Source organism: Amaranthus tricolor, chromosome 11 (assembly GCF_026212465.1).
Source record: "Amaranthus tricolor cultivar Red isolate AtriRed21 chromosome 11, ASM2621246v1, whole genome shotgun sequence".
Taxonomy (NCBI): domain Eukaryota; kingdom Viridiplantae; phylum Streptophyta; class Magnoliopsida; order Caryophyllales; family Amaranthaceae; genus Amaranthus; species Amaranthus tricolor.
The window spans coordinates 26,819,587-26,833,780 of NC_080057.1; the positions used below are offsets into that span (position 1 = coordinate 26,819,587).

At 34.8% G+C, this 14,194-nt stretch overlaps 1 protein-coding gene across 2 annotated transcripts; it reads left to right on the plus strand.

The window, feature by feature from the left end:
• The first annotated feature begins 454 nt into the window (after window positions 1-454).
• Window positions 455-12,662, plus strand: LOC130827836 (protein RRC1-like). 2 transcript variants are annotated; one of them, XM_057693699.1, is made up of 18 exons: window positions 455-756; window positions 1,381-1,459; window positions 1,543-1,678; window positions 1,851-1,896; window positions 3,792-3,852; window positions 3,933-4,085; window positions 4,980-5,093; window positions 5,288-5,453; window positions 6,670-6,782; window positions 6,901-6,969; window positions 7,693-7,914; window positions 8,734-8,792; window positions 8,914-8,998; window positions 9,126-9,263; window positions 9,594-9,818; window positions 10,028-10,818; window positions 11,083-11,249; window positions 12,086-12,662. In XM_057693699.1, exons 2-18 carry the CDS (start codon window positions 1,385-1,387, stop codon window positions 12,343-12,345), a joined length of 2,880 nt encoding a protein of 959 aa, XP_057549682.1. In that variant the 5' UTR covers window positions 455-756; window positions 1,381-1,384; the 3' UTR covers window positions 12,346-12,662. The 2 variants fall into 2 exon arrangements, with proteins under 2 accessions (XP_057549682.1, XP_057549683.1); XM_057693700.1 differs by lacking the exons at window positions 455-756; window positions 1,381-1,459; window positions 1,851-1,896 and having other exon boundaries at window positions 1,541-1,678.
• The last annotated feature ends 1,532 nt before the right edge of the window (window positions 12,663-14,194 follow it).

The following is a 14,194-nucleotide window of genomic DNA, read 5'->3' on the forward strand; positions in this document are numbered from 1 at the left end:
TATGGTAGTTGTTATTAGTTCAATGATATCAAAAGGTATTTTAGAAAATGTTTACATTTTAAGTAACTTTATTAAAGAATGTAAAAAGCGTCATAACGTGTAAATATACTACATTGCTACCTATAAGAGACAACTACCACTCTTATTCCACTAATTAAATCATCAATTAGAATAACTCATTTTTCGAAGTATAGAACGCAAAATATGGTGGATACACGACATAGATTATATTCAGGTTGGGAAATTATATATGAATCGTGTTTAAAGACTGTCCTGATTTAAATAAAAAGCATTTGACAGCGATTAACTTTACTCTTACCTAAATTTTCACTAACTACGTTATAAGAAAAATTCAATTGAATAAAATTTCGACAATTTCAATTGAATTAGTAAACAATTAAAATTCGATATAATCACTTAAATTTATGTTTTACAACAAATAAGATATCTCCCTCACCAATTAGTAACCTAAATGGAAAAATGATGGAAAGAAAAAGGTAAGAAGGTAAAGAAAAGGGGAAAAAAAAGATTAGCCAAACAAAAAGAATTCTTAAGCCAAAACCTCCATTTTGCGACCTACTCTACACATTTATCCGTAATTATCCCACATTCAAACATCATATTATCAGATCTTGGGCATAAATTTGATGCTAAAACGTTATCTCATCCGCCGCCGCCGAATCGATCTAGCTTTTGTTGCAAATAGTCACGCAGTCGCCATTTCTGTTGACGCCGAATATCTCTTTTGGTTTAGAGGTGATTTTTTGAAATTTTAGTATGATAGATAGATAAACTTCAATAGATTGAAGGGGCAGAAAGAAATAAATGTAATATTTGATTTGACTAGGGTTTCTGTTAATGTAGAATGATATGATTTTGTTGTAGTTTTACAAATCTGAAGTTTCGATAGATCAGTAAACAAGATTTGTAGTCATATTGATGATTAGTAGAAGTATTTATTGGAACTGATTTCTCTAATCAGCTACATGTTTGTTCTTTCTGAATAACAGCTAATTACTTGTTTATAGTGGTATAACTTGGGGGGTGTTCGGTCTGGTGAAACATGTTTTCAATGGAATTTGTAATTGATACTTGATCTTACTTAGTTTGGTTTGATGGAAAACTCTCGGGGAAATGGTGGTGTTGGGAATGGAAGCGTGGAGGAAATTTGGTTTATGAAATATTGTGTAAGAGATGGAAAAATCTTTTACACCCAAGGTTTTCCATTTTAATTCGTTTGTCAAACGAAAAACCGAAAGTGGGGAAAACCAAACATCCCCTTAATACCAAATAATTTTGTTGGCTTAGTTGTGGTTTGGGTTGTTGGTTTTAATTCTTTAAAGATTCTGTATAACTTCCATGTGGATTCTCTTTGTGCAGAAAGATGAGTTCTTTTTCAATCACTCGGAAGAAGACTCCTTTCCAGAAGCATAGGGAAGAAAAAGAAGCAAAAAAGAAGGTAAAGTGTTTTAATTGGCTTGATTATTTGTTGTTTGGATCAAAAGAAGCATATTTTTATGTTGGGCTGTGTTGTGATTATAGAGGGCTGAAGATGAAACAGCTCGCCTATATGAAGAATTTCTAGAATCATTCCAAGGGGAGGATCTTCCTGGCTCAAAAGCGTTTGTGCGTGGAGGATTAATCAATCCTAATGATAAAGTAAAGGCCGACTCTGAAGGTTAGCATCGTGCGTTTAAGAAATTTGTTACAATCATTCAATATTAATTTTGTACATTGGTTGGTGCATACTTTTAATAGTTGATAGTTTCATTTGTGTTATGGAGATGCTTTACACTATACTTTGGGTACATTAATAAATGTATGGGCCTTTTATCATTCACAAATGGCAGGTGGAAATTCCAAAGATGGTGTATCTGGTTCCAAGAAGGGGAGTAGGTAAATGCATGCTTTTAGATTATACATGTTATAATGCTGCATTGATAAGACAATGCGTGTTGAAAAATTCTTATAATGTACTATGGGGGCATCTTTTTTAAAGAATTTAGTGCTTGGACAGCTACTACCGATGTTCTTTAAGTTCTTATGTATTTCATTACCATATGGTGTTGCTTTAGACCTTTTTCATATAGTTGTATGGCTTATGCTTATCTCATATTAAATATTTGGTAATGCTACTCGTTCCATTTTTAACTTTTTATACTTAAAATGATATGGTATTAATAGTTAGGCATTTTTTGAATAAATTAGTTTAAATAAATCATTTTAGATAAGTCATTAGGTTTTACTTCATTAGATAAATTGGTTAGTATAGACGTGTTTCAAGTTAATTTACAATAATTTTTTTTTTAATTCAGAAAACTTGAGACAATCCCCTGGAAAGTTTTTAGGTGAAAATAACAAAAATATGTAATACTTAAGATTGTTCTATTCTAGAGTTATAGGTCAATCATTGTTGTACTGGATTAGAATTAGAGTTTTTTAATTGCTTTCAACAACATGAACTCTAACCTTCACCAACTGTAATGTTGCTAGCATTATATGAAACCTGCTAACTTGAGTCTTGGTCTCATTGTATGCTGCGATAGCTGTAAACCATTCTTATTGTCCATGAAAATGTTTCCATGACTAGTATGATGGCTTGATTGCATCTGAAATTTTGCACCATGATAATCAGTGAATAGGTAAGTGCTAGATTGGAAAGTTTACTCGTCCCATAGTCATCTTCACCACAACACATATGTCAAAGTAAAAACCCTAGTCATTGAGGAAGATGGAGATAAAAGTGTGTATAATCTATATATGTATATGCATATAAGATGCTATTTCAAGATTCCCATATCATTGAATAAAACTGAGGCCGTTTGTTAAATAATGGTTGTTATTTTAACATATTAGCCAATGTAATCTTTTATTAATATGTGTTATATTCTAAAAGGTTTATTATTATCTTTAAATTAAATATATGTACTACAAACTTGAATTAGTATGAGAAAATGAATATTATTCAAGTTAAATTTTATCTTTGCTATATCTGTGAAACGAGCCGTAATTGTGGGAGGTGTCGTGCCTGCGACATCGCGGTTGTTAGTGCAGTCGCGACGCCATACGTGACTCTTATTCTATGGTCACCCATATGCTTTTTTCACAAGCAACCAAGCATTCCTTGTTTGTTTTATACCTACCATGTGACTATGTCGCGCAAACTTGACCAGCTTGCAAATTTTCTTTTGGGTGTTCTATATAGCATTATTATGAAAATTAATTAAGTTCCATGATAGTTTTCTCTTGTGCAAAATTGTTTCGGGAGTATTCCTTCTATTACAACTAATTGTTGTTTTAGAACAACAAAAGAGATACTCGAGTGGGTCATTTTTTGATAGCAATATGAATTTATTTTGATCAAAATGTGTGGTTTATTTCATATTAAAATGAAAGAAACTTTATATTTGATTAAAGATAAAGGGTATTAGGGGACAAAATTTTATATGATAAGAGATAATTGTATATTATTATGTGAGATACAGATAAAATTTGGTCAAAATAGTGGGAGAAGATATGATAAGACATAATGTGCTATCGATATTCTCTTACGTTGATTTGTTTTCGTTCGTGATATTTTTGAATTAAGATTTTTGCATTGTTGTTTTCTTTGGTAGAAGTTTTTAAGTGATGTTAATAATGTTGCTTCATTAGGTTTATATTTCATGTTGTATCACTTGTAAGGCTAGTTTGTTTCCAAAAATTGTCTGTGTATTCTTATCTTCTTGAAATGGTCACTTTTGGACTCTCTTCATGTATTTCCGAGTGAATTCAATGTTCGCACTTGGCAGATATGTTCCATCATTCCTACCACCGCCAATGGCAACTAAAGGCAGAGAAATAGAGAGGGAGGTTAGGAAACTTTGTGTCTACGTTCTTGTTGGTTTTCTATTTTGTTGGTGTTTTGATTCTTTGTTAATTGATTCCTACAGGAAACCAGGGAGAAACCTAAGGAAAAGGAGAAAGGAAGAGCAAGAAATATTGACAACTTCATGGAGGAGTTAAAGCAGGAGCAAGAGATGAGAGAAAAGAGAAATCAAGAGCGTGGAAAATGGCGTGATGGTCGTAATGAAGAACAATCTAATGTAAGTGGCCCACAAAATAGTTTGATTACCATTTGGTTTGAGCATAAAAAATAAGGAATGACAAGAGAGTGATTGTGTACCAAAATGCCTGTGTGATAGGAAGTGATTGTATGGTCCCCCAAGTGTAAACTTATCTTTTATATGCTAAAAGGTATCCATATAAGAAAATGGTGCACTTATTAGAAACTTTCAAAAGGAACAATGGTGGATATATAAGAAAACAAACAACGATATGCAACAACCCACCAGTATCACTTGCTAATTTGGGGTCCGATGCACACAATCTCACCCTTGTACTAATTAAGGTTGTTTTTGGTTAATCCTTGATCACAAACATCATCTCTTAATTCACACAAAAAGAAGCATGATTTATTTAATTAACCATGACTTCACTTGGTTTTGTGGTTGTCGCCTACCATTATATAAAGAGAGATGGGAATGGGCTTCATTTGATCTCATTTTGTGTTATCTTCAAATTGATTTGTTGCTGAAGAGGACTTGCTCTTTTAGCATCTAGAGCGTAGAGTGCATATACCCAATGCCATAGGCATTCCTTAAGTCAACCATGTGATGCTTAATTTCTCAAAGTGATGGATTTAATAGGCTTGTTAATATGTTCAGCTTGGTTGGAGAAGGAGAGAAGGCTGTGAGGGAGGAGGGAGGGGTTGGGGGGGCTAGAAGTAGTTTAAACTTAATATGGCTGGGTATGAGGCCTTATGTACAAAACAAACTAATGATATGGTTTATTCTTAATTTATAGTTTTACACCTTTTAATATCATTTTGTTTTTACTATAGCAAGCCAATAGTTTTTCTTCAACGGCATTGGAGTAATCGTTAATGGAGTTTTCAACTCATATGGTTTTTAACTGTAATAATTTTGTTTATTTGCTAGACACTTACTCGATTTGATGAGCTGCCTGAAGATTTTGATGCAAGTGGGAGGGGTTCTTTTGACGATGGTGATCCCCAAACAACAAATCTATATGTTGGAAATTTAGCGCCAACGGTTAGTTTGTGAAAGTGCTTCTAAACTTGGTCCTCTTTATTTTTCTTTCCTTGCCTGTATAAAGGTCTTTAAGCGTCTTAAATTTGCTAGGAATTTTTTAAAAATAAATACTGGTATAGATTTTTTATTAGTATGAACAATATTCTTTATTGGCATATGAGATAATGAGACTGTAATTGCTTTATATCATATAGGTTGATGAAAATTTTCTTTTGCGAACCTTTGGAAGGTTTGGACCCATTGCTAGTGTAAAAATTATGTGGCCAAGGACAGACGAAGAACGAAGGCGGCAAAGGAATTGTGGGTTTGTTGCTTTTATGAATAGGGCTGATGCACAGGCTGCTAAAGATGAAATGCAAGGTAAGATATAATAGCATCCTGGTTCTCATGCACTATTATTGTTCATAACCTTTTTTTGTTAGCTTTCCTCTCTTCCTTGTGATAATTTAGAGTATATATGAACATAATAAGTGGGCTGTCTCTGAGCCCTGGTCGTTTTCACTCATGTTGTCAAATTGGACTAGCCTTAGTGCAAAAACTAGGTCTTATCGTATCAGCCCTATTGTAAAAGTGTTTTCAAATTTACCGAACACATATTATTTGCATCATAAGGTTGTAAAAAAAGCCGCACTTTAGGATGCTTCAACGGATACTTCATGGTTTTGGCCTATATTTAGCGATATGACAATTGCATAACCCCCATTACTGCTTCAATGTGTCCATTTCTGCATTTTCGACCATTACCGCATTTTTGCGCTATACTTCTAGTAAGTTATTGTTTCATTTATAACCATACCTCTTCGTAGCAAAGAATGTGAGATTTCACTTATTTGATTGCTTGTTATGTTGCCTCAATACTTTGTGTAGTGTTTCCCTTTATTTTGAAGGCATAGTGTCCACTTTTTAGTTCAATTTTTCCAAGCTACATAACAAGAGCGTAAAGTTGAGGAGGGGGGTTTGCAGGAGAAGGCATTGATCACGTTGGAATTCTAGGGCATAGTCTATTGCATTGGGAGGGCTTATTGGTTGATATTATTGTTTAAGGACTAAAGTGTTCAGTCTTCTTTAATTTGTACTATGTCAATATTTCGTCCCCCGTAGTACCTAATGGCTAATCCTCTGGTAACCTCTCCATAGATCTTTCCTTTATTTGGCTAGGGCATTCAAATTACGTGAAGCAATTTATGTGTGATATTCTTTCTACCAAGTCTTGAAGTATTGGCTAGAGCTTGCTATCATTACAAATGATTCTGAAGTGACATTCCAACACCTTAAGATATACTCGCACTGGCCCTGTGAATTTGCCTAATTTTTCATTTTAGTTCGTTCAAATGGATTTGCCTCATTTTTATTTTTGGACATGACCCACCACTTTCACTCTTTATATTCTCTCTCATATCTAAACACCCTACTTAACCCACTATATGGCTATACCTAACTTATAAAATTTCATGCCATTTGTATGGGCAAACTATCTGAGACAAAGGGAGTATTTTCTTGCTTAAAATTGTTATTGGTTGAGCATATCGTATTTATAAATGTACTAATATGTGTAACTGTGTGATATATGCTTTAGGGGTCATCGTGTATGATAATGAATTGAAGATGGGATGGGGTAAATCGGTTTCTCTTCCATCACAGGCGTTACCTGCACCCCCACCTGGTCATATGGCAATCAGAAGTAAAGAGGTTGGCTTGCTTATTTTTCACTCAATGCTTTTTTAGATGCTTTTGTGCTGTTTTAACTGATTCACCTTTAGCTGTTTGTATTGTCTTTCTCGTTGGATTTGACTTGTATGATTTACAGGGTAGCACAGTAATCTTGTCTGGTTCAGGCACCCCTGTGGCACCTGCCCCTAATCAGAACTCTGAGTTGGTATGCTCTCCTCTGACTTGCCTAATGTCTTTTCATTCTGAAGAACATTTGAAGAGCTTGTGTGATCCACATACACCACTCTTCCTTTGATAGTCCCGGTTAAAAATGGATGAGTTTTACAGTTTCCTAAATTATGTTTTATGTATACTATAATATATATTTTTGAATTCTACTTCAATATAAATAAATTATTTCGTTAGCTTTTGCCTTCAAAAAATAATAAACATGAAAAAAATAGAAACCATTTTCATTGAATATAATATATATTGTTGAATACTATACTGCTTCAATACAAATAAATTAAAGAAAAAAGATTATTAGATGTCCATGTCTCTATACTTTGTTCCAATCTCGTGCTGTATGCTGAAATTTAGTGCTCTGGACATTTCGGCACGTGCCTTATCTAGCCTGGTACTCAAATCCACGTAAAATATGTTATGAGTGCTTCTATCCATTTCTTGATCATGTACGAGTACCAATTTGGTTATTCATCTAAATTTAATTTCAAGTTGAGGATTATTCCTCCCAATTATTTGGTAAAGATGTGGGCGTTCCTTTTTTGATTAAGCATGCTAGGTTTTTTCAAAATAAAAAAAATTATTTTCGTTGTAATTGTTACTCTTTTTTGTTCTGAAATGCGTAAAATGTTATAAGTTGTCCTTTGAAACTATTAATGTTCAGCATCTAATTTGTATTTCTGACCCTTTGTTGCTCCCATCTTAGGTCCTTACTCCTAATGTTCCTGATATAACAGTTGTACCTCCTGAAGATAGACATCTTCGCCATGTCATTGATACCATGGCTTTATATGTTTTAGATGGAGGTTGTGCTTTTGAGCAAGCAATTATGGAGCGTGGCCGTGGTAATCCTCTTTTTAGTTTCTTGTTCGAGCTTGGCTCGAAGGAGCATATGTATTATGTTTGGAGGCTTTATTCCTTTGCTCAGGTGTGTTTTCTTCTGTACTTATCTGAAATGGTTCAATTTATGATGTATGCTTAGTTGCTTACTATTGAATTCTTGCTTCATTGGTCTATTTCTCATGTTTTAATATAACATATTGCTTTTTGTACCAAAAGGTTCTGATTCTTTGTGATATTTATCATTGATATGGAGCATTCTGGCCACTGGGCATATATAATTTACTACATCGTTTGATATCTCAAAATCTAATTTTTGTTAGTGGCTGAAAGTGAACAATGAGCATATCGGAGCTTTTTCCTTCTTTATTCCTTTTGGCTTTCCTTCAATTAGAAGACATTATCTTCATTTTGCAATCAACTATTACAAAGTTATTTACAGAAACTTGTTATAAAGTCATGCAGCATGATGCAAGTGAATGATTCTAACAGCTTGGTTTGTGGTCATTGTTTGAATTGATATATTCACGTCTATTGCAATTTGCAATACATCTTTCTAATTAATAATTTTTTTGTTTTGTCATTAATCATCTTCAAACATTTATAAGGTGCCGTCATGTAGCTGAGTGATAATGAACATGTTTTAAATTTTATATTTAAGAACTTTAATATCTGTTGGTAAATTGTATATTATGATGGAAGTGAAGTGAGAGTTTCATGGAACACTGTAAATGGAGCTAGTAAATTTATAGCCTTATGGAAAATGATTACTAAGAGTCTTTAAGCGCAATCATGATATATTGACTGAAGGTCTAAACACCTGCTGCGCTTTAGCAAGCTCTGTATTTCCGAAGTATGGAGTGTCTTTTCAGGTAAAATGTTCTCTTAAACAGTTTGTTTATTTCAGGGTGACACACTCCAGAGATGGAGAACAGAACCTTTCATTATGATAACTGGTAGTGGGAGGTAAATTTATTCTTCTTTTCTTAATTGTATCTTTGTATTATCCTAGAATCTTGGGAGTGCAGGAAGTTGTTTTATCTTTGCGCTTGTTTTATATGCATGTCTATATTGTGTTTGGTTTCAGGTGGGTGCCACCTTCTCTTCCTACAGAAAAAAGCCCAGACCCTGAGAAGGAGTCAGGCGCAACGTATGCGGCAGGACGAAGCAGGGTAGTTCTTCATTTTATGCTCATGGCGAGCTTTATTCTTTTGTAGGCTAGATATATGCATCCGTGCTCCTTGCTCTTGAATTTTGGTCTCTCTTCTGACCTAGGGGAACTCTGCTTTTCTTGTGCAGCGTGTCGAGCTTGAAAGGACACTTACGGATTCTCAGAGGGATGAGTTTGAGGATATGTTACGTGCGTTGACACTGGAGAGAAGTCAGATCAAAGATGCTATGGGGTTCTCTTTGGATAACGCTGATGCTGCAGGGGAGGTATGCATTCTGTGTGTTCAACATTGGGGAAGTAAGTTAGTAGCAGTTGTGAATCAATGTGGTTTTGCAGATATGAAAATTATGGTGTCTGTTCCATAAATATAAAATTGGCAGTGTATTGTAGATGAACAAGATGTGTGTAAGGGCTAGACTCTAGTACTTGATAGTTGTGTCACTATCTGTGTGTGTGTGTGTGTGTATATATATATATATATTGTTGAGCTTTCTTTTGCGTAAGTAGTGCATTTTTAGATTAGTTACATATTCTACAATGTACACTGACAGATCCTCTGTGTTGGTTTACTGAAATTGTCTTGGTTTCCCTGACAGATAGTTGAAGTTCTAACCGAATCTCTTACCCTCAAAGAAACACCAATACCCACAAAAGTTGCAAGATTGATGCTTGTGTCTGACATCCTTCATAATAGTAGCGCTCCTGTGAAGAATGCATCTGCATACCGTACAAAATTCGAGGCTACATTGCCTACCATTATGGAGAGCTTCAATGATTTGTACCGTAGCATAAGTGGAAGAATTACTGCTGAAGCTCTCAAGGTTTGTCCTTGATTTGGTAATTGTTTTGTTATATATGCTTTCTTTTATTTTTTACATTTCTTTTGTTAGGGCCGAATAATCTTTGCTTTCAACGATTTCCCACATCGATTTGTTTTGGTTTGTGTAGCCAACCCTATATTGTTGGAAATTAAAGCTTTGGCATTGTACATTTATTTTGCACTGATCCAATGTGGATTGAACAATTATAGGAGAAGGTGCTGAAAGTGCTTCAGGTTTGGTCAGACTGGTTTTTGTTTTCAGATGCATATGTAAATGGATTGCGAGCTACTTTTCTTCGACCTAGTTCTTCTGGGGTTGTTCCTTTCCATTCCATAAGTGGTGATGCACCAGAACTGGAACAAAAGATAGGCCGTGCTGAAAATGTGAGTGATGGGATCAAGGCTAACCAGGATGTGGCATTGGCTATGGGCGAGGGAGCTGCCATGAAAGAGCTGCTAAGTCTCCCTCTTCCTGAGCTGGAGAGGCGCTGTAGGCACAATGGACTTTCGCTTGTTGGGGGAAGAGAAATGATGGTTGCACGATTACTTTATCTCGGAGAAGCTGAGAAGCAACGGGGATCTGAACTGGAAGAGGACTTGAAATATGCACAGACCCATCTAAGCACAAATAGATATGCGAATGTGCAGAAAGACACAAATGCTGAGATGGAGGCTGGAAGATCATCAGCTTGGAACTATTATGGGGATGATGTGATCTCTGAAGCAAGAGAGCCAAATAGTCTGCCGGCATCACTTTCTATTCCACAACCTGAACTGAAAGCATTCAAGGAGAAAGCAGAAAATCTTTTACCAGCTTCAAAATGGGCTCGTGAGGACGATGATGGTGAGCCTAATCAAAGTTCTAGAGGTTTGGGGTTAAGTTACTCATCATCTGGGAGTGAGAATGCTGCAGATGATCTTGGTAATGCTGAGGATGACGAGCTTGCAGCTCAGACTAGTACTGCAACTCAACCTGAAATCACCATTAATGAAGAACAGCGGTTAGTTCTGCTGTTTTACTTATTTCTTTTTTCAGTTTTATTTTGTTATGGCTCCCTTACTGGGTTCTTCACTTGTATTAGTCTGTATTTTCCATAAGAACTCCAAGAGATGTTAATTATTGCATGATTACGACATGGTTGTAATCTTATTTCCCTCTGACTATTAAACCCTGATCACCAGTGTGCCTGGTTTTCATTTTCTTAAATTGTAGTTGCATATATGGTGACTTCATACATGTTTGATGTTTGGCTCTATTCCTTCAGACAAAAAATGAGACGTCTAGAAGTTGCATTGATGGAATATCGGGAGTCACTGGAGGAAGGAGGTGTCAAAAGTCCAGAGGACATTGAGCGGAAGGTTGCTGTTTATAGGAAACGCCTGGAATCAGAGTACGGTTTGTCAGATTCGGGCAAAGATCTTTCCAGGAGTAGTAAGCTCTTTCCCTTTGTACTTTATACATGCCAAGATTTTTATTTTATACTGTTTAATACTATTTTTATTTTATATTTCTGCTGGATTCCATTTGTCCTTAAATTCTTATTTATTCTTTTCTGTTGGTTTATATATTTTACCCTCCCTTCCAGAAGTAAGAGCTTAAGCATGTTTACAGGTCCAATATGTGGGTTTTCCCGGTCCATTAAGTTCAAGTAAGTTTGAATAAGAGTGAATAAAGGCATTAGGTTCAAATAAGGGTTGCCCAAGTGCAATTGACAACTATAAATTCTATTATGGGCCAACAAGATCAGATAAGGGCTAGTAACTTTATGCGAGCCATGCTAATTGGATAATTTTAAATGTCATAGCTAAAACCAACTTAAATGATCGGGTTAATTAGTATGCTAATTAGTATTGTTAATGGTGGTCACTAATTGTCGTGTCATGGAGCATGGTTTTGGTTTCTTGTCAACATTTACACACTGAAGTCTAAAAGCTTCTATTTGGAGTGGATCTTGGTATGGGGTCTTTATATGAAGTCTTGATAAGCTAAACCAAGCTTTTTTGGTTTGTTGAATGCATTAGCTGACCTAGAAGTCGTGGAACTTTTATTTTGGTTGCTTATATTTTGACCAGGGTCATATGATTTGCCAATCTCCTTGCTAACCGCGAATCGAAAAAAGCCAATTATGGTCGGTTTTGTGCTATTCTTGGGAAAATTTGAGCGGATTGCAAATTCAAAAAGCAAATTAGCTAGTGAATTATGTTACACTAATTTTGATTCACTGTTCATCAGTTGATGCTGATGTATTGTGTCAATGACTGCTGCAGAAAGAACATCTGAGCGAAATCATCGTGAATCTTCTCGAAAACGACAGCGCAGCAGGAGTCGAAGTGGGAGCCTGCCCCGAAGAGGGTCAAATAGGGAGAAGGAAGATGTCGATAGGGATTACCGTGCCAAAGAGAGGGCTAAATCTCATGATTCAGATAGCGAGAGGAACAGGAGCAGAAGTAGAGATCGCGAGAGGAGTGGTGGTCTTGAAAGGGATGATAGCCAAAGAGACAAGGATAGACGACGAAGGATAAGGTGATGGTGGTAGTTTTTCGTTGCTTCTGAACAGATTCGAGCCTACTAAATGAAATTGGTGTTGATCGACTGTAAGGTTGCGAGTTGCAAGCGGATATATTGCTTTGTACTTGAATCAGGAATTAGTCCAAAGATTGATATGATAAGGAACTTTTGAAGTATATTTATTCCATTTTGTTATGTAGAGGTGGATAAATGAGTTTATTAATCTGAATCTGTTTCTGACCCGATAACATGAAAGTGAATTATCATCTCTTGTTTACAAAGGTACAAGCTTTGACCCGAATAATAAATTACATGACAACTAAATGTTCACCTCTACTTATAAGATACTCCTATAACCCTTGAGGATGTATGATATTTAGCAAAAATGACTTGTTTTGTTTTTCTCATTTTGTTATATAATTTCTTCATGATTCTTTTAAAGGTGTATTAAGCCATGCAACTTTATTGTTGCTGGTGAACACTAATAAAAAGTTATTTCTTATTGACCTTCTTTAGTAGCAGTCTAGCAGACATCATATATTGTTAAGAGTCAATTAGAAATATGTGTTTTGAGTAAGATCAAGGATATGCTATAGACTCTCATACAATTTATATTACTTTATCATGTTTGGGTTATTTTAAATTTGTGTAAAGTTGAATATACACGTTTATTGTTAATGACCAATCACAAATAATATATACTTTTTAGTCTTGTTAATTTTGCTATATTGTAGAAATCAAAGTAAGAATTTTTTGTAAATTGTGTTGCAAAATGATATTTTTGTAGTTGTGTAACAATATTAACAGTACAAAGAGAGTATATTGATGATTATATAAGTCAAATAAACAAAATGAGATCGTGTATAATTCTACCAACTAGTTAAGCTCAAATCCACTAAATTATTCCTTCGTGGCATCCAATTTACTCCTTATTTTTGGCACGACGACTAAAAAATTGTGTGTAATGTGATGGTTTAAAATAGTGGCGTATATAAAAATAAAAAATCTTGTGAAAAGTAAAAGTGATGATATCATATTTAAAAATAAAAATAATGCAGATTAATTATAATACAATAGGAAAAAGTAAGGTACATTGAGTATATCAGACTAGTAAACAAGTTCTAAATAAGGACATAATTGCATAAAAGTCAAGTTTAAGTCTTTACTCTTAAATTAAGTGGCCGAACATTTAGGTAAGACATTGAGATGTAGATTAAAAAGGTTGTTGGCAGCACTTACCTGACTTAGTTAACTAAAATTGTAAACTTGTAATAAAGACCTTTTCTCATATACAAAATCATGTCATTATCCGGTGATTTTCACCGGAATTTGCTGAAGTCAGATGTACCTACAAAATTTTATCTTTATAAGAATAAGATACAGTTTTGATTGACCTTTATTGCAAATATCATCTTACAGTAATACATCTACTTCCTCCGTTTTTTTTCAGACGAAGGAGTTAAATAGGTTATTATGTTGTCTATTTACCAAGTATAATTTGTTCCTCATATTTCGTGTCAAAATAAGTGTCGTAATAAATAAGAATACATGTGACGGAGGAAGTATAAGAAAGATAAATAATTTAATGAGTCGTTTTACTGCATGCAATTATAATAAAAAATCATCATCATCATTATCATCATCTTACCCAATGTATCCGGTGCTAGGAAGAGAAGAAAGACGACAACTCATACCTATAAAAAAGAGTGCGGTCAAAAAATCCCTCGGCTCAAGAATAATTTAGAATTCAGCTCGTCAAAAACCAGAATGCAACAAGTAGGAGCATTCAATTACCAACAACAATCAAGACTCAACTACAAACCCCGAACCTAATTACAACACATTAGTAGCTTCCTACTCATTTTACT

Excerpts from the sequence above, each read along its gene's own strand:
- LOC130827836 (XM_057693699.1), top strand. The coding sequence starts at position 1,385 with ATGAGTTCTTTTTCAATCACTCGGAAGAAGACTCCTTTCCAGAAGCAT. Across the intron at positions 1,460-1,542 it reads AAAAAGAAGCAAAAAAGAAG|AGGGCTGAAGATGAAACAGC; the intron begins GTAAAGTGTTTT and ends TTGTGATTATAG. Across the intron at positions 6,970-7,692 it reads CTAATCAGAACTCTGAGTTG|GTCCTTACTCCTAATGTTCC; the intron begins GTATGCTCTCCT and ends CTCCCATCTTAG.